This window comes from Mus musculus, chromosome 2 (assembly GCF_000001635.26).
Source record: "Mus musculus strain C57BL/6J chromosome 2, GRCm38.p6 C57BL/6J".
NCBI classification, from domain to species: domain Eukaryota; kingdom Metazoa; phylum Chordata; class Mammalia; order Rodentia; family Muridae; genus Mus; species Mus musculus.
The window spans coordinates 174,760,191-174,784,421 of record NC_000068.7 but is presented as its reverse complement, the minus strand read 5'-3'; the positions used below and the strand labels follow the sequence as shown (position 1 = coordinate 174,784,421).

General features: G+C 48.3%; 1 protein-coding gene across 1 annotated transcript; it reads right to left on the bottom strand.

Moving 5' to 3' along the window:
- Nucleotides 1–379: 379 nt before the first annotated feature.
- Edn3 (endothelin 3) lies at nucleotides 380–23,803 on the bottom strand. The gene is made up of 5 exons (NM_007903.5): nucleotides 23,404–23,803; nucleotides 22,597–22,909; nucleotides 5,658–5,834; nucleotides 4,671–4,736; nucleotides 380–2,540 (listed from the first exon to the last, which is right to left on the bottom strand). Exons 1-5 carry the CDS (start codon nucleotides 23,453–23,455, stop codon nucleotides 2,504–2,506), a joined length of 645 nt encoding a protein of 214 aa, NP_031929.1. The 5' UTR covers nucleotides 23,456–23,803; the 3' UTR covers nucleotides 380–2,503.
- Nucleotides 23,804–24,231: the final 428 nt, after the last annotated feature.

The window sequence follows — 24,231 nt, the reverse complement described above, 5'->3', positions numbered from 1 at the left end:
AGATAGTGATCAGGCCTACTCCAAACAAAGGATGTCTTGGTGGAGGTAGGGTTGGGGGGATGTTTCTGTGTCTTTGTCTTGGTCCAGCTCTCTAATGGTATGGGTTTGGATTCAAAATTGGGGCACAGAGACAGGGAAGAGAATCCTTGCACCCAGACTCAATAGACCAACACTCTCCACCTTCCTAACACTGTGACTCTGTAACACAGTTCCTCATGCTGTAGCGATCCCAACCATAAGATTATCCCGGTGTGACATTATAACTGTAATTTCGCTACTGTTATGAATCATAATGAAAATATCTGCTATGGATATCTGATATGTGACCACCTCCCTAAAAGGGGTTGTGACCCACAGGTTGAAAACCGCTGCTGTAGATGCTTTAGAATCTTTTTTAAAAGTTTATTAGCATGGATCATACAAAGTGATGCTTTTATAATGGCATTTGCATTAATACTTTAACAATGTTCATCCCCTTGCCCTCTCCTGCCCTCCCTCTGCCCTCCTGTCCCCTCTCCCTCTTTTATCAAACAGCCTCCCTTCCATTTGCTTTTATGTCCTGTGTGGCCTTGCTACTGTGATCACTTCTGGAGATAATTCTCAGATGCTTTGAGCAATAGGCCCATGGTTGTCTCCCTGAAAAGGTTGTGTAGAAGAGCAGGCATTCCAAGGAAGTCACCAACTTCATCCAAACCTCCTTCTTCTTTTCCAGACACTTTGATGTTTATCTTCTCAAATGGTCCCCAAACTCCTCTCCTCCCAATAGCTGCCCACCCGCCTTGGTCTATACTTTCCTCTCTAGATGAATCCTACATCCAGAACTCTGGCTCTGTCCTGTCCTCTCCAGAGGCCTGTGAAGAGTGAATGTGTAACTGTGTGCAAGGAAAAGCCTGCAAGCCAGAGCAAACTTTTAGATTTTCTTTTATTATGCATTTGACTTATCTCCTGAGTGTTCTCACAGTGAGTGGATTTGTTTTTGAAATACAATCTGGCCACTGTGCCAAATAGTGCTTATGAGATTTAAACAATTTCTAGCTACTAAGAGATATGGGTTTGGATTTTTGAACACAATTTAAAATCTATTTTTCTGTCTGTCTATCTATCTATCTACAGTGCCTTTACTTTTAATAGATCCCATAAAGGAGTTACGTAGAAAATAGTTCCCCAATAAATAATTACTTCTCTTAACTGTACATTCCCCCCCAGCAAACCAGCACTCTCTCACACACCCTCAATAAGCAGGCACGTTCACACCTGTAATAACTTAGGAGACGGTCCTCTGAAGTTTACCATCTGGTTAAGGCTCCACTTCACACAATAGCTAAAGTGTCTCCACGTGGTGCCCTTGGAACATGCCCAAAGACAGGTTCTCATTGCTATGAGGCCTGGTGGGGAGGTGGGCAGACTCTCCCAGCTGGGCCTGCAGAGTAGAGTTTACATGGGAACTCACAGTCTGATCCCACCCCCACCCCCATACTCACCACGGACACAGAAGAAAGAGCTCAGCTAAAAGAGATTTTGAACAGAGGTTACAATTCCCAGTTGTTGCCAATTATATAGACAAACAGAAATTTACATAATGTACAAAGAGTTTGTGTTTTTGGGCTTATTTTGAAGCCACTCCCCAAGGATCCACATTTATTCATGAAAGCAGATATCCAGACCAGTAGCCTTGAGCTGAAGCTGCCCCTCAGGGCAGCTTACTGCAAGGCAGGGTTGGGAGCTCTGCCACAGAGGCCATCGCAGAACCCCCAGCTCTTTGCCGAGTGCCCCAGAGTTCAAAACCATCAAGAATATGGGGGAGGGGGGAGTCTTGTTGTTTATTTCTCTTTTTGTCTCATGAACATCTAGATCTCCTGTTTTCTTTTCCTTCTTGTTTTTGAGAGCTGCTCTTCTGATGAGTATTAAGCACAGTGGAAGATTTCTAAGTCCTATGAAATTCAATTTCATAGACTACTGCCCAGCTAGGATCCAGGTCTCAAGCACACAGATGCCTCGCTAACTTGCTCAGGCCACGCAGGCTGCAGAAGAAGGCCTGCTCCGGCCACATGGGTGTCCTGAATCTTCTAGGAGATGGATGTGTGTTTACTTTTGTAAAGAGCCAGCCTGGTGTCCACTTACTCTCCAAGAGGAGTCATGCCAAGGCCAGTAAGTAGCTTTCTGACTTAACATACCTCTCAAACAATTTCCTTGTGAAACTGGAGCCTCAGGCATCCGGCCCCCAGGGCACATGTGGGATCATTTTACCCATTAGGGAAACTGGGGTCTTTTGGACTTGGGCATTCTTGGGGTAAGGGTGTACAGGTAAGCATGGGCTCTTTGGATGGGTCATTCTTTCATTTTTGCCTCAGGCCAATTCCCAACTTGTCGCTAAAGAGGTGGAAATTCAAACTCTGTATGCACAAGCTCCAAGGCTCTTTCCTGGAAGAGTGGGCAGGCAGGGAGAGCAGGTGAAGTCCACTGCAGGAAGCAAGAAGCATCAGTTGTGGCCTGTTAGATCCAGCTAAGGCCGGTGGGCTTTATCTGTCCTTGACATCAACCTATTTCAAGGAAAGAGAACAAAAGGAAAAAGAAGGATGTCATGTTGCCACACCAGCTCTTCCAGTTTGAAAAGGAGGCCCTGGTCACCCCTCTAGCTGTCTCCGGCCTGGAAGCTTCCCTCATCAGGGCTCAGCAAGCTCAGAAGCTGAGCACAAAGGTGGGGAAGAGATTACAGCTACAGCAGTGGCCACCAGAAGGCCTGCAGTTGGCTCACTCTTTGATAACCACAAGCCAAGGATGGCAGTAGCTGCCTCTCTGTGAGTGTGCCTCTGGCCATTACTAACTCCCATCTAAGCAGCAAGGGATGCCGGATGAGTTAAATACTCTGCTCTGGCAGGAAGTGTCTTCTAAGAACTTTAAGTGAATTAAAAGGTGCTGGAAAGCTATCTTGACAGATGGCGGTGGGTGTGTGGATATCGGGGAGAGGTGGCAGACATGCTTACACACACACACACACACACACACACACACCTGTGAAGGTCAGAGAGCAACTCCAGGTATCATTCCTCAGGATTAGTGGCCATTTTTTGTTAAAAAAAAAAATAGTGTCAAGCCTGAGGGCCTGGGGCTGTTTATTTAGGCTGGGCTAGGTGTCCAGAGAGCCTCAAGGTACTTCTTTGCTGCCATCCCAGCCTTGGGGTCAAAGGCACAGACCAGACCACCACACCCAGCTTTTTGTGGGGGTGCTGGGGATCACACTCATTCTCCTGCTTGTAGAACAAGCATTTACAGTTGAATGTCTCTCCAGCACCTCAGTCTCATCTTTTGGTCATGTGACAGAACAATCCGAACAGCAGCATTGTGGGAGGAAGCTATCATGTGTTTTCTTGGCACACGGAGCCTTTGATGGCCATTCTTAGCCTCCCTCCTATACCCCTGTCTGAAACACCTCTCCCTCCTGCATCCACATAGCTCACGTTTTTTCCTCCCACAGGTCTTTGTGCCAAGGTCACAGATGGCTCCTTGTCTACCCAATGATAAACAACAGCACCCCAGCTCTTTCTATCCTTGGTCTACTGTCCAGATTTCCTTTGCTTGCCTCAGTTTGTGTTGTATGTTTGTCTGCTGTCTGCTTCCATCAATAAATAAACTAAAGAAGACCTATTGCATCTTCCCCTATACATCAGGAATAGTGAGGATCCAACATGTAGCTGGTGTGTGACTGATCTCGGCTAAACGAACGCATGTGTAAATTAATAAATGATAACAAGGGACGCATAGCTTTAATCATAGTCTGTTCTCACCCACGTGAGTTTGACTAGAGGGTACCAAAAAGTGATAAAGTGGGCAAAGAATGAAGAAGAGTCTGGGTAGGGACCAGCTGGGGTCTGGCAAATGCTCTCTGAGGCAAGCTGCTACCTCAGCCTCTCTGTTTCCTTCCATTTTCTCTAGACAACTAGAAGCCATCTTATGGATTTGGGAAGCTCCTGTATGCAGGGCTTGGATTAATCTTCCCTTGATCATTCCCTGCAGGAACTGAAGCCACCTCCAGGCTATCATTATGAACGCAAATTACCGTCCCATTGCAGACGTGCGGCTGAATCATAGATAATGACTTCTGACTGGCAGACAGAGTGACAAATAAGCCCAGCTTGGTTTCAGGAAGCCCTCAGGATTGCACATACCAAAAACCAAAGAAAATGACACACACACACACACACACACAGTAAACACAAAATGAGATTGGTATTAAAATAATAACAAAATGAGCTGGGAGTGGTGGGGGTGGGGAACTGCTCATGTGGCACACCCACTTCTATGGAGAAGAAATGATGTAACAGGAATCACTTGGTTACAGAAGTAGAGGCCAAGGTAGGGTTGATAAGCTCAGCCTTCAGATCTATGCAAAGGGCAGGTAACTGTTTTGCCATTCCTATGAGACCCAAGCTGTCAGTCATCACCTTGGAGTTGAAGGACACAGGGCGGGGATGCTCCAAAACCCCAAAGGGTTACACAGGACCAGGAAGGTGACAAATGACCATATACACCCAGAGTTGACAGACCAAGAGGCGTCACTGTCTGTTGGTGGGGACGCCTGTGAGCTTTGGAGTCCCACTGGCCACTTATTGAGACCAGATGCCAGCTCTCCACCCACCCTCTGCCCCGGAATGAATGTATCCTGTCTTCACCTTTGACGTGGGCCTCCAGTCTCCCGCATCTCTTCTGCAGCTGGCCTTTCTGCTCTCCCGGAATAACTGTGGGGACATAGCAGGTTTCAGGGATTAGCATTTCCATGTGGCTGTTTTGGGGGTGACAAATAATGACTTCCTCTTCCCCATGAACAAACACATTAGTATGTGTTCCCCACAGACCAAGTGTCAGGCACCAACTGTAGGACTGAAGGCTCAGTGGGTAGATGTCTGAGTACCAAACACATTCTTCAGTTACTCACCGGGTGCCCAACACCCCAGGTGGGAGAACAAGAGTGTCACTAGTACCAGATTTTCCAGATGGCAGAGCCCCGGCCCAGAGGCTACAGTGCCTGCTTTCCTTTGGGCCCACCCTACTCAGATTGATCTTCAAGCTCAAAAAGGAGAATTCGGGAGTTTCATCCACACACTCAGTCCTTCCTTTAGGCTGGTGATAGGCTGCTCTGCCTGGCTGCCTTGATGAGTCTTTCCTCAATGTGAAGGGAAAGAGGAGCCAAGAGTTTCATGGCACCTAGCTAGGGAACAGTGGTCCAGGTGGTGGCCCTGGGGCAGGTATGGTGGCTTACCACTCAAAATAGATCTATGTGCATCTCTGTGTAGCTGAGAAGACCACGCAGTCAGTCTGAGGGAAGGGTGACTCAGGGACCACACAGAAATGGAACCAAAAACCCCAGACAAGGGGTCCTTTATATGAGGTAGCAAGAGTATAAACTTCTGCTTGCTGTTTGTAAAGAAGCTAAAAATGCACATGGAGGACGGGTGGAGTCTTCAGTCTTTTGTGTTCCCAACTCATTCTGGTTTGTTCACACAGCTACAGGCTGTGGCTGTGCCCTGCGTTCTGAAAGGCAAGGAAGGTTGAGGACCTGGCTAAGCTACCCTCTAGCCACTTTTGTGAAGGCCCTGGCTTAGCTTTGCCCGCCAGTGGTTAGTACCTAGATATGAGTGGGACTAAAAACTGTGCCATACCTGGTGACATCTCTGGTGCGTGCACAGAAGTGTGCACAGGCCTTGTCATCCGCCCCCATACAAGTACAACGCAAGCGTGTCCACGGAGAAGGCTGGGAGCTTTCTGGAACTGGCCCCAAGGACCTCTTTCCCCGAAGGCTTTCTCTGTAGTTGGACAGTCCATAGGGCACAGTCTGTCTGCAGAGCACAGAGAAATGGGGAGGGGTGTCTATTCAGCCATTCGAGGGTGAAGCACCCTACTATAGCATGCTAGTTGGGGAACCATTTGGATGAACCAGACACTGAAATGGGCTGCTGACATAGAAAGAGATGCAGGAGGCCTAGGGAAGGGCTGACGGCCCTAGAAACCTTATAGAGATGAAACAAACCGATGCAGTCAGGAGAGCCCTCAGCCTCACTGACACATAGTTGGGCTTCTCTTGTTCCCAGCTCAAACAATGCAGGCCTAGCTCCTCCAGAGCAGGTCCTGAGATCCCAGCCTGGACCTCTAGCTCATTCCCAGCCTGTCTCAATTAATAAAACGCTCTCAAGCACGAGAAACTGAGTAGGCCCCCAGAATGCACATAAAGAAGCTAGGTGTGGCACTTGTGCTTATGATCCCAATGCCGGGGACATAGAGACAGCAGGATCCTTGTAGCTTGGTGGCCCGCCAGCCTAACTGGCTATGTCTGTCTCATAAAAAGGTGGATGGCTCCTAAGGGGTGACACCTGAGGTTGACCACTGGTCTCCTTATGTACATGCATACACAGACGCACACACATGAACCACTGGGGTTTCCTGCCAGAAACCAGTTACCCAAAGCTCCCTCCAAGGAAATCTTACTTGACCCATTTGCTGGTCCTTATCTGCAGCCTGACCTGGTGCCTGCCTATAAGGCCTTCCACACCTGCGGCTGTCCTTGGTAACTTTAGTGCTAACTGAACTTAATGGCAGGGCACACAGCAGGCCTCACAGCTGGCACTGGGGAAAGTGGGGCAGATGAAATTACAGTTATTAGAGATCCACCTCAGCCCCTGCATGCAGCGTCCTCAAAGAGACAAACACCACCGGCTATGCTCCATGCTCTCCAGGAGCCGCCGCCACTACCTCAGTGGGGCGGCTGAGAGTGGAATTCATCATGGGAAGGTCTTATTGTGCAGCAAAAACTGTCTGAAATGATCAACCACTTATGGTTATGGTCAGCATTGGAAGGCATCTAGGGCAATAAACATTTAAATCCGATTTTAAGAGCGAGCACAGCCCAACCATGGCTCATTCTCCAGAGAGGAAAGGCTTGTAGAGAGTTGAGTGAGAAGTTAAAACCACATGCGTAATTCATTAATGTAACTCAACATGATCTGGGGGACAAATTACTAAGAACTTGAGGAAACTTATGGGGCCAAAGGCCCTTTTCCAGTAAGTCTTGGCCTACTCGTTCATCCCTGTTTCTATGAGACCCACAGAGTATCACCAATTATCCACCTCAAAGGGTGGCCTAACATCCTCTCTGTGTTTTCAAAGTAAAATCAAATTGAATTCTTTTCTTTAGAAGCACAGGGCCAGGAAGTCTTTTTGGGGGTGTTGAGGAGAGCCAGGCAGGGTGCCTGTAGGAACAGATGCTTGGAACAGAACTTCTTCCATGCTGGGTTGGAGATCAGAGAAGAGCACCCCTCCAAGCCCCTCTTGGTTTTGTCCCAACTCCTCCCCACCAAGTACCCTAAAGAGGCAGAGAGTGAGTTCCCTGCTAGCCCAGGCAGACCTAGTTGCTGAGTTCGAAGGGTCCAGCCCTACTGGGAGCTGAATCCTTTCTCAGGACCAGGGTGTGGGGGAGGGGAGGAGACTGTGACCATTGTTGCGCTGCAGATTTGACTGAAGATACATATTTCCAGTAACAGGGTTGCAGTAAATCCCCAAGTGTTGACATTAAAGCCAGTCCTCCGCTTCTTGGTGAAAATTACACGTGAGGAATGCTGAAGCTCCCATTTCTCCATCAACATGGAGACCTGCAATTTTGAAATTGCTGTCACCTGATTATGCATCTGTGGGTGTAGAGACACTCAGATGAAGCAAACCGCTCTGTCTAAAGTGTTTTAAGCAAGGAAAATAAGGCGACTGGGTGTTTGTTAATAGAGATGTGTTAGCACTTCCCCTGCAGTCTCAAGCAAAACGCCATGTACAAACGCCCCCGACAGCTTCAAAGAGTGTTTATAAAGCTGATCCCCATCTCCAGGGGATGGAAGGCTCTTAGGAGCTGGTGGTATATCTTGTCCCAGTGACCACATACAGGGTTTGCAATGAGAGCTCACCATGGAGGCCCACCAACTCCAGGCCTAAATAGTAAAAGATTATTGATCAATTTGATAAATGCTAGTAAAAAAAAAAACAAACAAAAAACCCTGTTCCTCAACCTGGAAGAATGGCATTCAGAGTCCCTCAGAACAGCAGGCTTACATTAGGGGTCCCAGGATTCTTTAGAGTTCTCAGTTGAAATCTGGCAACCAAGCCCCAATGTGGCTTCTCTTCCTTCCTGCTTCATCCCACACCAAGGCAGCCTCATCTATTCCCAGGCTATATCTAAGATCTATCTATCACCAACAAACAGCACCTACCCTGTAGGCAGAGAAATATCGGGCAGTGGTGGCGTACACCTTTAATCCCAGCACTTAGGAGACAGAGGCAGGCGGATCTCTTGAGTTCAAGGCCAGCCTGGTCTACAGAGTGAGTTCCAGGACAGCCTAGGGCTACACAGAGAAAAGCCCTGTCTCAAAAACAAACAAACAAACAAACAAACAAAAAAGTGAAATACATGCCTGAGCCCTGCTGTGTCCTCAAGTGTCAGACACTAGATAATATCTACAGGGACATTCAATTCAGCTAGGGGAACCCAAGACTCAGAATGCTGGGAACGCTCTCTGGAAAAAGGTGTGTTCAGTTTTAGAGATTCCTTGCAAAGAGTGGAAGATGCACGGTCGAAAGAGGCAACCAGTGGCCCTCCAAATCAGAGGCAGGTCTGGGTGTCTCCTCCCCAGATCTGAATACTGCTCTCCCTGAGCAGGCAGCAGAGCTGCTTGTTGAAGCTCACACCTAATCGCAGCACCCAGGAGGGAGAGATGGGAAGACTGAGCAACCAAAGTTAATCTTGATTACATAACAAGTTGGAGGCCAAGTGTCTGAAAAAAAAAATCAAAAGGAAAGTCACAGCAAAAGAGGAAGAAGGAGAAGGAGAAGGAGAGGGAGAGGGAGAGGGAGAGGGAGAGGGAGAGGGAGAGGGAGAGGGAGAGGGAGAGGGAGAGGGAGAGGGAGAGGGAGAGGGGGAGGATGATGAGGAGGAGGAGAGCTAATCCTTTACTTCTTTCATACTAGCTACAGACTTAATACAAAGTAGAATAAGAATTGAGGCAGGAGGATTACTCTCAGTTAGACCTTAGCCTCAGCTTCTCAGTGAGTTCCAGAACAGGATGACCAACAGAATGAGACCCTGTAGGAAGAAAACAACAACCACAACAAAATACTAAAACGCAAAAGAAATTAAAAACAAAAGCAAAACCGGTCAATTGAGTCTTTGGTTGCTAATTGTGAGGTAATCCCGACTGGACCAGACCAGATGCTTTGCATCTGGATGAGCCCAGTCATGGAAAGCACCATCACAAAGAACTTCATGAGCTCTTAAGCACCCACCGTGTAGCTAGGTTTATTTTGAGTGTGAAATATAGACACATCCATGCCTGCAAGCATTCTCATGCTCCTGGGAGATGAAAAACTGATAAAGGAGAAACATCAAGCCTGTATGTTCAGGCATAGAAAGAGTACACAGAGTACAGAGAGATTGCCTGGTAATTCCATTATTAAGTTATAAACCACTTACATGACCTGAACTCCACCCTCACAGTACACAAAAAGATTGTCAGGCACTCGCTGGAATGAGATGCTGCTGTGTGGGAGCACGTCCAGCAAAGAGTTAGCAGTGAATGAAAATTAGATCCTTTGATTATCTAATTGGTTTGAGAAGTTGTGAGTTTCATCAGTAGAAAAATTCCATTTATCAGGCTTGCTGTCTTTGTGATGTGTGACTAAGCAATAAAGGAACCGGAAGACCACAACAGTGCTGTTTCCTGCCCTCCGTCATTCTGGCAGGCGGGCCACGCACCACCGCCCATCTCACAAGAGTCTCTACTTCATTTGTGTTACTGCCCTTTGTCACCATTCCCTGAATGGGCAACACAAAATACTCAATAGTGGAACCATGAAAAGAGTTAAATTAGCTGAGAACCTTGGACCAGTATACTCAACCCAACTGTGACTGCCTCCTGTTGAACAGGGTTTAGATAATGCAATTCTTTGTAGAGACAGGCAGTCCTTCCATCTGTCCATGCCAGTTATACCACAGAGCTCCACACAAGGGAAGCAGATGAAGGGATGGATAAACAACATGCTCTCCGTCATACCTACAGATGCACTGTCTAGTGTTTTGTGTGCTTGTGTAATAAATTATCTCTCAACTTATGTACCAAGAACACTCATTACTTAATCAGTGACAAGGATGCCAGAATCTTATCGATCACAGTGTCTTTGTTTTTCAAGTTTTCCCAAATGTCATATATAAATGTTATTAAATATTAAACTCCCAAGTCGCCTGCATTCATCTTCATCTGCAGAGACACACTGAACACCATTCATTTATCTCTCTGTGAGAAGTTTTTAAACAAGGAGAATGACTTTAGGGAAACACACACACACTTCCCGGTTTTAGGGTTTGTTTTTTTTTTCCTAGAGACAACAAGGGAGTTCCACCTTTCTATCTGTGAAGTTGGCAGCTGCATGTGACAGTTAAACAGTGGGCACAGATAAAACAAACATCCAGCTGGAAATCAGCACAGGGACTTCATCTGCTGAGTTCTAAACCAGAAGGAAAGTGGGTCAGACTGAAAGAAAAATGGCTCCTCATTTCCCCACTGAATGGTATTTAGCAACACTTGCCGGAGAAGGGTCTGGGCAAATATCATAAATCAGATAGGAGGTCCTGCCTACGAAGCAAAGTTTCACATACAATTAACTCATTGGCATGGCTACCCCCCTCCATCCCACAGCGTGTTCAGCTTCTCCTGCTTGATTGAGGTTGTCTGGGCCGCAGCCCCACATCTTGCCATGGCAGTGCTGGCCTCAAGATGGCTGCAAGAAAACACTCCACCTAACCCAAGGCTACAGACCTTGCAATACTTCAGTGTCTGACACTTGACACTTTCTGCTTGGTAGCTGAAAATCTGACTAAGGTGAGCACCTGAGTTTATAGCTCCTGTGTCAGTGACCTCGTTCATAATGTGAAGTCAGCCAGGCAGAGGGAAACATTCACAAAATTTGAACCTATAACTATTTTTTTTAATAAATATAGTTGTCATTTTAAGTTAGAAAAACTAAAGTTCTAGTTGAATACCTCCCCAAGAGTAGGGAATATCCATTATTCTCTCAGAACATGTGTCAAGTTAAGATCTGCCTCCTTCTTTTCATGCTTTTCCTTCTGAAGCAGTCAAGCAAAGAAGATGGGGCAGTCCAGTGTACTTTGGGGACCATTGGGCTTTGGGGACCATGCTGGCCTGGCCAAGAGAAGAGACACAAATGATTCCCACTAGCTAGTAAGTGGTCAGGAGACAGCAGCCACCACTGGATACAACCTCCCAGCACTCTACAGACAAACAACTCTGAGACCCTGGCATGCTGTCTGGCCATGGCTCGACTTCAGATTCTATTAAAGCCTTCCCTAGATGCAACCACTGGCCCATCATCTTAAGCTTAGTTCTTCAGGCAAGGAAGGTGGCATCTACCATGGTGTCTGCTAGCTCTGAGACATTAGCCAGTGACAATTGTGTACTCTCCAGTGTGACAAGATGCAGAAGGGCCAGCTAGCTAGTCATCCTCTTCGTGTCAACCAACATCTGTAGGTTGCCTGCTGTATAGAGATGGTGTGGGAAAACAATCTCGGAGATGGAATACCACTGTCAATAATGGAGAGTAGGGGTTTCTCTATCCAGAACCTGAGGCCAATGTCAGAGGTTCCTGTTTCCTTGAATCCAGCTTCTAGTTTTCCTCATCCACCTGTTTTGGGAGACATGATAATTAACCCCACCCACTCCAAATACTGGACATTAAACCTAGGGCCTCATGCAACTAGACAAATACTCTACCACTAACCCACATCCCCAAACATGGTTTTACTCCTTACTATTTATTTTTGCTAAGTTTTCTACTCCAGCCTTTAAATCATTCTATCACCTTTATCTTGGTTTCACCACCACCACCACCACCACCACCACCACCAGAAGCTGAGATTACAATCCTACAACATCAAGCTGTGGCAATTAATCTTAATTGCCAACTTCATTGAATGACAAAACCTGAGGGGATTAGTGGTCCAAGGGCTCTGACCTAATCAAAGGATTAAGCTCTGGCTGGAGTCACAATATGAGGTCATCACAGAGCCACTGGGAGATAGAAGGTATTAGGAGAATATCACTGAGCTAGATAGTGGTGGCCACACCTTTAATCCCAGCAATGGGGGGCAGAGGCAGGTAGATCTCTGAGTTTGAGGCCATCCTTATCTACAGAGTGAGTCTCAAGAGAGCCAAGGCTACACAGAGAAACCGTGTCTCAAAAGAACCAAAGATGGAGTAAGAGGAGAATAAGGAGGAGAAGGAAGAGGACAAGGAGGAGGAGGACAGGAAGGAACTGGACAGAGAGGAGGAGAAGGAGAAGGAGGAAGAGGTCACTGAAGAAAGGTGTGTCTTACTCTGACCCCTTCGTAGTCTCTGACTCTGCTTCCTGGTTGCTATGATATGAACTACTGTGGTCTACCATGTCTTCCCCACCACAGTGCCAAACAAGCCCTCTGACACTGTGAGCAAAATAAGTCCTTCCTTCTCCTGTTAGTAACTCTTCTCCTCGCTGTGATCAAATAGCTGGCAGGAGCAACTTAAGGAAGGAAAAGGTTGTTCAGCTCAGTTTGAGGATGCAGCCTATCAAAGCTCAGAAGACACAGAAGCAGCAACACTTGGCAGCTGGTACATCGAATCTGCAGCCAGGGAGCAGAGAAGAAGAGTGCTGGTTCCCAGCTAGCGCTTTCCTTTTTATCTAAGCCAGGACCCAGTTCATGGAACGGTGCAGCTCACTTATAAGGAAAGTCAACACACCTCACTTAACCCAATCTGTAATCTCCTTCACAAGCATGCAAGAACGTTCTCAACTAGACAGGTGGTTCTAGACCATCAAGTTGACAGTATTAATCATCTCAGGTTGTTTTGGAAGGCTGCTATAGTGACTGTGGGGCAAACAGTTAGTGGTAAGAGTCTGCCTCCCTAGGAGAAATGGAGTCTTCAGATCACCCCAAGTGTAGGCTCCCCATCTCATCGTGATCACTATGGCCATACATATACCATGCTAGTCAGAGCAGACTGCATAGACAAGCAAGGCATGGACCAGACTGGAGAGGACCCTCAGTAGGGAGACCCCAAGCTCCAGCCAAACTGATGACTATCTGAGATCCTGGGTGTGTTTCTTCCCCACTGAAGGAACTGAAAAGGGTAAGGTTGCTTGGCTATTTGTGAAGGTCCGCCTAATTTCACATTCCACCTGGAGCCTTTCAAGAACCCTCCACACCACCCAAGCACCATCAGCCACTCAATCCCCAGAGAAAGCCCCCAGAACTTGACTCTGACAGGACCACTCAGCACCAACCACTGCCTCACCAGTCTGAGAGGTTCCCAGGGTCTCACCAACTGTATTTAGAAAGCTTTACCCAGTTAACTGGGCCTTAGAAAAACAAACAAGCAAAACTCCCATAAAACCCAAAGCCAGAGAAAGCATCGTCTCCAAGCTCCCTGGAACACAGAAGCAGCTCGCCCTTCTTCGCACAGGGGTCAGAGGAACAGAGGACGCTAGGAAATGCTCTGGCATGTTTATGAGGAAGCTTAAGAGTTAAAGGCTCTGTTCTCCCCTGAAAAGTCAAGAGAATAATGTAGAAAATAGGACATCTAAAGAAGCCTTGGAGTGGGTAGCTTCCCCTCCGCTGTGCGACCAAAAGCATCAAAGGAGCTAGAGTTTCTCTTTCCAGCCCCACATGACCCTGACGAACTGCAAGTCAGATGTAGGCATGAGAACCCTCGTCTCTCTGACCTGGCTTCATTACAACTTTATGCAAAGCTGCAGACAGACGGGGCTCAAAATAGCTGCCAGACGTGGAGCCTGGAGAGGCAGATCAGAGCAGGTATTAGAAGGAGGGGGTCCCTGTAGAGGGGGTTTTCAAAAATGCCGACACTATCACATGCTTCTTTAAATTACCTGCAGGATGTGAACGAGGCCCGCCTGGCTGCTTTTTCAGGGGAGTCCAGGTTCAGGACAGAAAAGGTCTTGATGACTTGGCTTGATCAAATGTCATCACGCTGATAACAAGGTCTTGCATGTGGCTGTGTGCAGTGCCATCTTGATAGTGCTGGTAACTGCAACGCTTCCCTCAACACTAAATTGCCTGGCCCCTGCTGGAGAGTCAAGCTTTATCCTCAAGTGAGAAGTCAGGTAGGGAAACAGCCAAAGGTGGGCAGGCACCAGGTCAGCACCTAAGCTCTTGCTACAGGTATAGACTTTTCTCTCATTCCAACTTTATGAAAATACCTTGCCGTCCCATGCTAAGATGTTGGTGCCTCCACGCCCAGAAACACCTTGTTCTTCAGCCTCCATTTTGTCCCACAAGAGACACAAGGAAGTCAGTTCTGTATTCTCAATTAGTTTCTGCTATCTTTCAGCTAAGCAATTTCTCTTCCCACATTCACCATAGGCCTTTTGTCCCTCTGGCCACCTCTGTCTCTGGGCCTTTTCTAACAGACTCAAGCAATCTGTTTCTGGTTTTTAACTTACTGGGTCAGGATGTGGAGCCCTGTCCCTGTTTACCAGAGCCTCCTGCTAAGCCTGCCTCGGAAGGCCATAAAAGAAGGCCAGGCTGAGTGCTGCCAAGTTGTTCAAGAGCTCTTGGCTCTGAGACTCTGTGTCAGGGCTGACATGGATGCGACAGCACGGTTCTGTCCTGTTACTTTATGATAGGGAGACCTGCGGGCTACTAGGAATTTAGCCTCCTGTACTGTACTGTGCCTAGACAAACAACCCAGCATCCACCACGTCCAGCCATTCTGAAAAGTCCGTTTTCCCTTTGAGAGCAGTTGAGGGGCACAAGGGTCTATATCCATGTAGACATGCTGGGCATGCACACGTGCACATGTGAATCTTTGCACATATGTGTTTCTCTTATACAGTGCCATTGTGCCAACGGAGAACAACAGCAGGCCATTTTCTCATGTGACATAGGACTACTTGAAAGTCAAGTAGTGGCTAAACAGGGTCCCCTCCAGCGAGGACAGAACTCTCTAACAGCTCCCCAGCAGACATTCGGAGACACCAAGGGTGCAACTCGGGACTGAGAGCTGGAATGTTGAAGTCAGTCCGGTTCCAGCCATGGCCAAGGAGCCTCCTTAAGGAAAACATTGTTTACCTCCCAGCTTCCTTTGTTTTAAATTCTTGTAGGAATAAACCACACCAGAGATGTCAGGGACTTGCAAAGGCTTTCAGATTTAAGGCCAAGTTCCTAACTGCAACACCCCTTTCATCTAGCGGAAACCCAAATGCACCCTTGGGGTCATGCAGGGTCACAGCCTCTTCTCACTAAGCTTTCTTGCTTCCAATCAAGCCGCTGGTGAGCCTCAGGCAGGGCTCAGCTGCATTCCAGAGGAACCTGACTCTGCTCCCAGGCAAGAGCTCTCCTCCTCTTGACTCTGGGGCTTTTAGCCAGTGGGAAGCCCAGAGAAAGGTCACCTTGTAGGGATGACCTTCAAACCTACTCTGAAATTGAACTCCAAGGTTCTCAAGTAAAGTGTCTTCCTGTCACATGCTCGAAGAACTAAGTTATTCAAATTGAAAACTGACATATAAGGTGTTAGACTACCCAAGGAGGAGGTGGAAACGGATGCATAGGAAAATCCAAGCTCAAGAGTCCGGGGAGACTGAACAGTCAGAACCGTGAACTAGGCCAGCATTATTTCCTTCACACCTTTCTTGAAAACATACCATGCAGTTCTTTCTCAGCAGTCCATGTGTACAGACTTCTCTCCATCATTGCTGGCAACACTGTCTCCTGTACCTACTTCAGGGACTAGATCTGGACCGAGATGAAGTGGGAAGCTCTGAACCTCAGGGCTTGTCAGCTACAAATCCCTTGCTTGGACTCCATTAGACTCTTCCAGGTAAGAAGGCAGGCCATGACTTCCTTTCAACACTCCACAGGATTTAACAGAGAGACGCTGAACCGAGTGTTTAACGAACCCTGAGGTGGCCAGGTGCTGCCTACTGTGCCAAGAAAACCTGTGGAGGACCTCAGGGAGCACCATGCTCCGGTCTTCAAGTCTTCTGATAATTTACCAAGAACAAAGAGAAGCAACAGGAAATAACAGAAGAGGGCGGGACAAAAATCCCACCCCAACCTGAAACAACCTTTGGCCAAAGGTAGCTTTATCTAGCTACTTATCAGCCACTGGGACAGCCAGACACACCTTTTCCCAAAGTCTAGAAACCTTTATGTTAACTGGACACCAATAGACAGAAAAGACAGCATCAGAAATGCTGCATGTCTGAGAGACACTTGCAGATGGGTTACTTCTGGCCAAGAGAAACACCAAGAGTTCTCTTGGTCCAAGAAGTCAACTTGAGAAGGAATTCTGTAGTCACTGATGTCCAAGCATGGGATGGAAAATAGCAAGACAGTCAGTCACTCTGTGGAGATAGGTTTCTGCAGGCATAGAGGCTGTCCTGGATTGTGATGGCCATGTTTCTATGTATTCTAGACCTGGCTGGTGACTACTCCTAAGTATTATGTTGACCAGTCCACAGATATTTCCCCCAGTTACCTTCACAGACTCTTCACTCCCCTAACAGGCATACAGGGAACTGAGACCCACAGAGAGACGTCTTCAAAGTGTAATCTCTACTAAGATGATATGAGTTTAAGCTCTTCAATGACACATGGCTCTTCTTCCCCTGGCTGTGAAAATTCACATGAGGAAGTTCTGGGGTCCCCCTCTCTCTAAATGCCATGAGTCTTGGACCCAAGGTGTGTGAGACTCTGGACAGCAAGGGATAATGGGTTTAAGCAAATCCATCTCTCTTTGTGATCGCACCAGGTGGTAAAAGGCTGGTCAGGGCATGGACTTAGGAATGATAGAGCATGAAACAACAGTCAGAAAAAGAAAACTCCTACTCAGGATGGAGTCAAGGGGTTGTGGATCCCTCAGACCCACACCTGTCTATCCCAGCATCTCTGCCATCAGGCTAAACCTGCCAGTGTGCCAGGCACATACATTACCAGATCCAAGGGCCCACCCACAGCTCTCAAAGGCTAATAGTCATCTCATCAAGTCAACACTAAGTTACCATAATAAAATGTATACATATGATGGACCCACAGTTTGTAATTTTGCTTGTGTATGTCTTTATATCTGCAAAACGAATTCTGCAAAGGGGCAGATGTGTTATTCCAAAGAGTTGTGTATATGAATCAACATCACCCTTGAAAAGAACAGAGGTGGCCAGAGATAAGAGTTATGTCCCCGAGCCGAACTCACTGCCATGAAGACGTGGTATTCATAAAGGTGTTTCTGAGACGGGGGGAGACGGCCCAGTCAGTGAAATTACACATGCATGAAAACCTGAGTTTTGATCTCAGTCACCCGCATAAAAAGCTGAATGCGGTGGTGAGTTCAACCTCAGCATTGAGAGACAAAAACAGAGGCATCCCTGGAACATGCTGGGTAGTCAATCTACCTGAATCTGTGAGTCCTAAACCCCAGGAAGAGACCCTGTCTCAAAAACCAAAATGCAGAATGACCGAGGATAACACATGATGTTGACCTCTGGCCTCCACCCATAAACACACATGTAACCATATACAGATGAGAACACACACACACTGTCAAAAGAACGGATGCAGGAGTTAGTTACAGCCCAGTAGGTAGGCCTGTGCTAAAAAAGAGTAAACAGGGGGAGCCTGAGAGGACCATTCTAGAAGCCACACTACCGAGCTGAGGGTTCCTACAACCCCAGGTAAACGACTCAGCCTCCTGAAAACTGTGGAGGACACACACAAACACTACCACAAACAGAGCTGTACGGCTTTCACAAATCCACATTGTCACTGTGGGCCTGTCAGTCACTCGTGACGGATGGCCATAAAGACTGTCCTCTCTGCTTCAAATAAACCCAACACAGGCATGATCCCACCAAGGGCTGGCTTACAGAACAGGGTGACTTTTATTGGGATCCTGAAATGCTCTAGTCTGCAGGAAGCTAGGGCCCCAGACCCCTAAATTCCATTGGGATCTTGTAACAGTTGGGCAGCTGCTCTTCGGAACCTGCTAAAAGGCCTTTCTTGAAGACCACAGATGCTGAAAGCACAACTTGTGCCTTTCTGCAGTAAAAGACATTAAAATGCAAGTTCAAATGTTGTGTTAATTATTATCATTATCAGTCTACTCTTTACTTCTTTGGGGAAAGAAAGAACGCAAAACAAATGTCATTCCTGAGGGATTAAGTCAGCGTGGCATGCTTTGGCAAAGGCTGGGCAGCAGGCTGGATGTCCTTAGGAGGTGTCAGTTGGAGAAACTCAGGGAGACCCCTTGGTGACTCCCTTACACTTGTACCAGAATCTGCACCCTACAGAGGGGATGGCACCTCCTGTCATACAGAGAAGTATGGCCAGAACTCAAAGCCAAGCAGAGTCGGAAGATAGCACCAGTCTCCCCACCATACCACAGTCACGGTTCAGTGTCTTGGCCTGCTCTTTCCATAAATACATTCCTGCTTGTCAGCCATGTGGCTCAGAGTTTTGTTTGGGAAACATGGTCGCCATCCCAGCATCACAGTGGCTCCCTCAGATGTCCCTAAGGGATTAACAGATGGCGGGTCCCCTGGCACAGGGGTGAGGAAGCACACACCAGGCTCTTTGCTGGGTTCCCTGGTTGCTCCGTTGTTATTTCAGGATGATTAGCAACCACCTACCTCAGAAGGGAACCTCCTCTGTGGGGCATGATAGAACCAATGTCACAAGAGGGTTCATTTTGTTTCTCAATGCCCAGTTGTTTGGTCAACCACCAACCTTGAAGCAGCTGTGACAGTATTTTTCAGATGTCATTACCATGTATATAGTACCCTCTGAGCAAAGCACATTGTCTTCCACTACCTAGATAGCATTTGTCTAGCCAGTTGGCAGCCTTCAAGACTCAGGTCCCCTTACAAAGACAGAATTCTGATTCTGGGCTCCTTTTGCTCTCAAGTCTGTGTCACCATCTCTCACTAGAATTTTCAGCCATTGGTGACCTTTGTCTGGAATCATATAACATTAATTCCTCTGTCTCCACACGGTTGTACAGACACATCCTATTGCTTCTATCTCTCTGGAGAACTCTGAGTGGTACAATCCCCACCTGTCTTGACGGTAGGACACATGTGTTTTAAGCACACTTGTGCAGGCAGGGCAGCCCTAAGCATTTGAGTATGTACACATATAACATTCCACCCACCATCTCCCCACTCAAATGTGCACATACATGACATCCCATGTACCACCCTTCAACTCACATGTATACACACATGACATCCCATGCACCACCTCCCTCATCACTGTCTTAGGCTTTGTGAATTTTCCAGGACAAGATGGGGTGAGGTTTCCCTTGGTTTGGATTTGTTTCTGCTTTTGTTGGCAATGTTGGAATTTGACTGCGGGTTGTGGGAAGTCGGGGCTCCTCGCGTGGCTGAGGCAAGTTTTAGGAAACTCTGTTAATTGTGCCATCTGTTAATTGTGATCTCAGATGCCAAGTCCAACTGGTAAAGGTCAAGTGTGGATCTTTAGGTCCATGGGCTTTGTTGGAGACCATGAGGAAAATTACGGGTAAGGCACATGGAGAGATATGCACCTCCACAGGGCAGTGAAGGGTTGAGTCTCTAAAGGGGCCACACGTTCTGAACAAAGAGACTTCCTGGAAGAGAGAAAGTCCTTCAGACTAGAGCCATGGCAAAAGTTAAAGTGAGAAAGCAAAATTAGGTTCAGGGCTTAACCAAAAGTCAGCCAACATTGATAGAGCATCTATTGTATACTGAGTGTGTGAGCACAATCTAACTGAGCTCAGGGTCTGACAAACATGGAGGAACCACAAAACCTCAGAGCTTCTGATTAAGAGAGTCTTGGGAGTATAAAGGTCCCTTGAGCCTAAACTAGGCAGTTACTATCCCACTGGAACTCGGGTGGGGCTCGATGGTAACTTCCAACGTCACTCCTTCAGAGCCTCGGATGTAGAACCAAGCCTACTCAGCACAACCTATGAAAGATCCTCACAAGTGTCCTTCAAGGACAAAAACAGAGGGTGGACTTGATCCCCATGCGACCAAATGGACAGGAACTGGAGCATCATGAAAAGGCAGAAACTCCCATAGTTCAAGGTTCTTGGTTTAGAAACAAGGATCAAGATTGCTCCCTCAGCCTGAGCAGCCAGCCACAGGGATTAGGAACAGCCACAGCCTCGTCGGGGCACTCGGGGAGTGAGAACACTAGGCCCCTTTAGGACAGAAATTATGTGAGAGGGAGGGAACCACTGGAGAGGAGGGGCTGAGATGGGAGGGCCGGAAAGGAAGATGTAGACCTTGTGAGTTAGTCAGTAACCTTTCAGGTTCTTCTATTCCACTGGAGGCCTATAGAGCTCATTTTCTCTCATTGTAATCTTGTTTACAATATGTTAAAGATAGAAAATGGATCCACTTAAGGGAAGGAAGGAGAGGAGGAAGAGAACAGACGGTGTGTGCGTGTACACGTCTGCATGCACAGAAAGAGAGTAAGGCCATCCAGGAAACATCTCCCAGCTAACTTATTTATCTTGTCTGAATTCAAAGTGCTCTAGTCTGGCAACTGTCACTTTTGTTTCACAAGCGGTTGAACGGAACACGGGGACACTGGATTCACCCCTTCCCTCACACTGGGTAGAGTAAATTAAGGTAGGAGAAGAGAGGAAGACGTAGACCAGACGCGAGGAGAACTCTTCTAGGTGGCTGTCCCAGAAGAAGCAGATGGTCCATGGCATCCTTTTACTCCACCCAAGACAGCTCAGAATTCCAGCACAGGATCTCAAATATCTCTGGGTGTTTATGGAGCCTCTAGGACATGTCCCAGGTGTTCAATTCCCACCCAAGCAGTGCTCAGAACATTGGACAACAAGCAGAGACCTAAAGGAGTTTCCAATTCCTGACTCCACCCTGTCCCTTCCTGCTCAGTTTCTTCTCTCTTCTTCTAAACTTATAACTTGGGATTCGAGCCAAGGCCAGGACCCAGGGCCTTTTGACTGCCTAGGGATCCCCTTTCTGGGGTGTTCATTTGTGGGATCACAACAGCAAATGGTTAGAAATCAAGGACAGCAGTCAGGGTGGTGGTGGTTCTGAGAAAAGATGAACTCGAGACTCTGAGAAGAGACACCAATACAGGACGGCCCAATACTCACCCCTGTAACCTGCCCATCTCCCCATTGTGGCCAACAGATTGTATAAGGGCCTCATCAGACACAGGAGGGAAGTAAATGGCTCCACTGAGATCAGCTACAGAACTGAGGAGTCTCACACAGCTCTTGGTTCAGTAAGGGATTACTGAACCCTTATTGTCCTGAAGTTGAAGGACAATAGCAGCCATGATTAAACAAACCCAGGGTCCACCTGAGCCCAGTTCCTATGCAGGAGTCTGGGTGGCTCTTCAGTGAAGCCAGTTCTGCCTGCCACTCTGGACACTTGGGGAGATTTCAGACATACCTGGGTATTGTTAGGGGTCTTGTCAACAGAATCAGGAAACACTGGACCCTCAGAGTACCCCCTCTCCTGTGTGCTTTATTACTAAAATGCCTAGGTGGATGAGTGACTCTTCAAAGCCATGGCACAGAGGACTCTGACACCAATGGGCTTCCAGAGAGAGGAAACCCTGAAGGAGAATAACTAGTTGCCTTTCTAGGCTGAGGGGTTGTGCTCAGCCATCTCCAAGCTCCCAGACAAGGATTCCTAGGCAAGTTCCAGTAGATATCCCTAGAGATGCAGAGAACACCCAAGGAACTGAGTTTAGCATCATCCAGCCCAAGATTCAAGGGATCCAAGAGACAAGCTGTGAGATAGTGGCCACAAGGTCACACCCTATAGCTGCTTATAAGTCATGTCTTAGCGCACGGGGAAACCCCAGTGGTCCAGTGGGGATTGAGTGGAAAATAAAACAGAGAAACCTTCTCTATGGTTCCAGGGGAGGGTGCCTCTTATCAAAGGTGACACCTAGAGACACTTAAATACAGCAGCACCTGGTACTAGGTATTTGTGAGAGATTTTAAGATTGAACAGAGAGGCCCTCTGTGGCCATGGCTGTGGACATTGGGGTTAGCCCTGGGGAATGGCAGCCATGTGAGCCACATGTGTCACTCTGGCTTGGCATCCAAGATGGGCAGAAACGGAAGAAGCCATTTCAAGGGATGTATATCATTTGGGTCTGCCAAGCCTACCTTCCTACTTTGCCCCCACCCCAAAGCTGCTCTTAAGGGATTCCAAAGAGTTAGGAGGAAGGCTCAGCCCAACGAGCCTCTGGGGTAGGAGCATAGAACTCTGTGAGCATCTAAAGTCCCACCCCACCACATCTCAAATCCAGCACTGAGTTTCTTTGTAACTAGGTTCTCAGAGGGGAGGTGGGTTGCCCCTGGCCTGTGATAGGAGTCATGCTGCCTGGAGCCACTGCAGGAGCTGAATGCTGCACTGTGGTAGATTCAGGGATCTGAATGAGGTGGGCTGAGGTCTGAGCAAAAACCCCTGAAGCCTTAGGCCTGGCACAGAGCCACACTCCTCCCCCAAACCCCTAGGCCAACTCACTCAGGAGTGTTAATCCAGATGATGTCCAGGTGGCAATAGTAGACACACTCCTTGTCCTTGTAAGTGAAGCACGTGCAGCGGCGAGGGCGGTGGTGTGCAGGCAGCCCCTTGTCCTCTTGTTTCCCAGACCTGCCTGGTGCCCGTTCCTGCCCAGCGCTTTCAGGCTGTGCAGGCAGTGCAACTGTTGGGGACACAATCCTCTCACCAGGGCCAGCCACAGTCTCTTCACAGCCCCTCTCTGATCCAGCTTCAGGGGGACCCTGGGACACACTGGCTCTGCCAGAGTCCCCAGACTGGGGGCAAGGCACAAGTCCTGCAGGAGGAGGATTGAAGGGCTCCTAAGCTGCTGACACAGAGTTCTTGGCACCCACTACCCCGCCCCCCAAACCAGAATGAGACTCAACCAAACTTCTGCAATGTCTGGAGGAGGCTGGTTGCATTTTCCCCAAGTCTCCAAACTAAGCCAAATGCCTTAAAAAGTTTACAAAGCTCCGTGCACATTCAGTAAAAACTTGAGAGTTATTGCAGTCCCTGTGAAATCTGAAAGCTATTTGTTCTTCACTGGGTAAAACTCAAAAAAATTTTTGTATAGTCTCTGAAAAGTGCCCAAAGAAAGTCTCCCAAACTGAAAACCCCCAGACCCAGTGGAAGTTATCGCTATGTCTTCAGGCCCTTCTACCCGCCCCTGGGAGACTTCAGGGTGTAAAGCCAGACTTATCAGCTTCCCCGCAACACAGACCCGCGCCTGGCTTCCTTTTGTGTGCACTCCCGCGTGGAGAGGAGCGCCGCCCCGCCCCTCCCGCTTACCTGCAGCGGAGGTCACTGTGAGCCCGAGAAGGAGCCACAGCCCCGGCTCCATGAACCCCGATCAGGCGCGGGAGCACCGGGCCTGGAGGGTGGCCGCTTGTGACCGCAAAAGGGTAGTGAGACTGGCTACAGCTTTCGAGTCCTGTCGCTGCCTGAGCTGCGCGTCCCGGCTCAGAGTTACTTGGCTGAGGCGGTCACGAACTTTCAGAGCGCGCTGCCCATCCCTGCGCAGGGCTGGCCGGCTGTGGCTCAGGCTTTTCTGGCTCCCGCACCACCCCCTTCGCCTCCCCGCCCCTCCGAGGGGCTGGAACTGCCGCGCTGGGCCTTTGAACCCGGGGCTCACGGGGGTCGCTTTGCAAGCGCAGGGGGGGAGCTGACCAGAGGCGCATTCGCCCCAGGCTTACCCAGGGGTAGAGAGAGGCGGGGACGCCGCGCTCCCCGTGGGTGGATGGGGTAGGGTGAAGGCCCGAACAGCTGCTTGAAGGCCACACTCTGCCGGTGCTCACACTGCTCACTTACACATAGACTCACACTTGAAACCCCCTGCCCAGCCCAAAGCAACCTCACCCCCACCCCAAGAGCACCAAGACCATGAAAGGGCTGCACAGAAGGGCTGCTGGCTTCTTGTTCCTTTGAAGTCAGTCTAAAGGAAAAGTTCTATTCACCAATGGTCTTACCCTTGCCGAGGGCCCTTGTGCCACGGCCCTGGGTGTACTTTACTCTTCTGATTCATGGGTGCCCGAGCCAGCTCCCTGACTCTGGAAGATCTAAGTGACAGGTGGGGCTGTAGGACCAGAGCAAAGTCACAAAGATTCCACTCAACGTGAG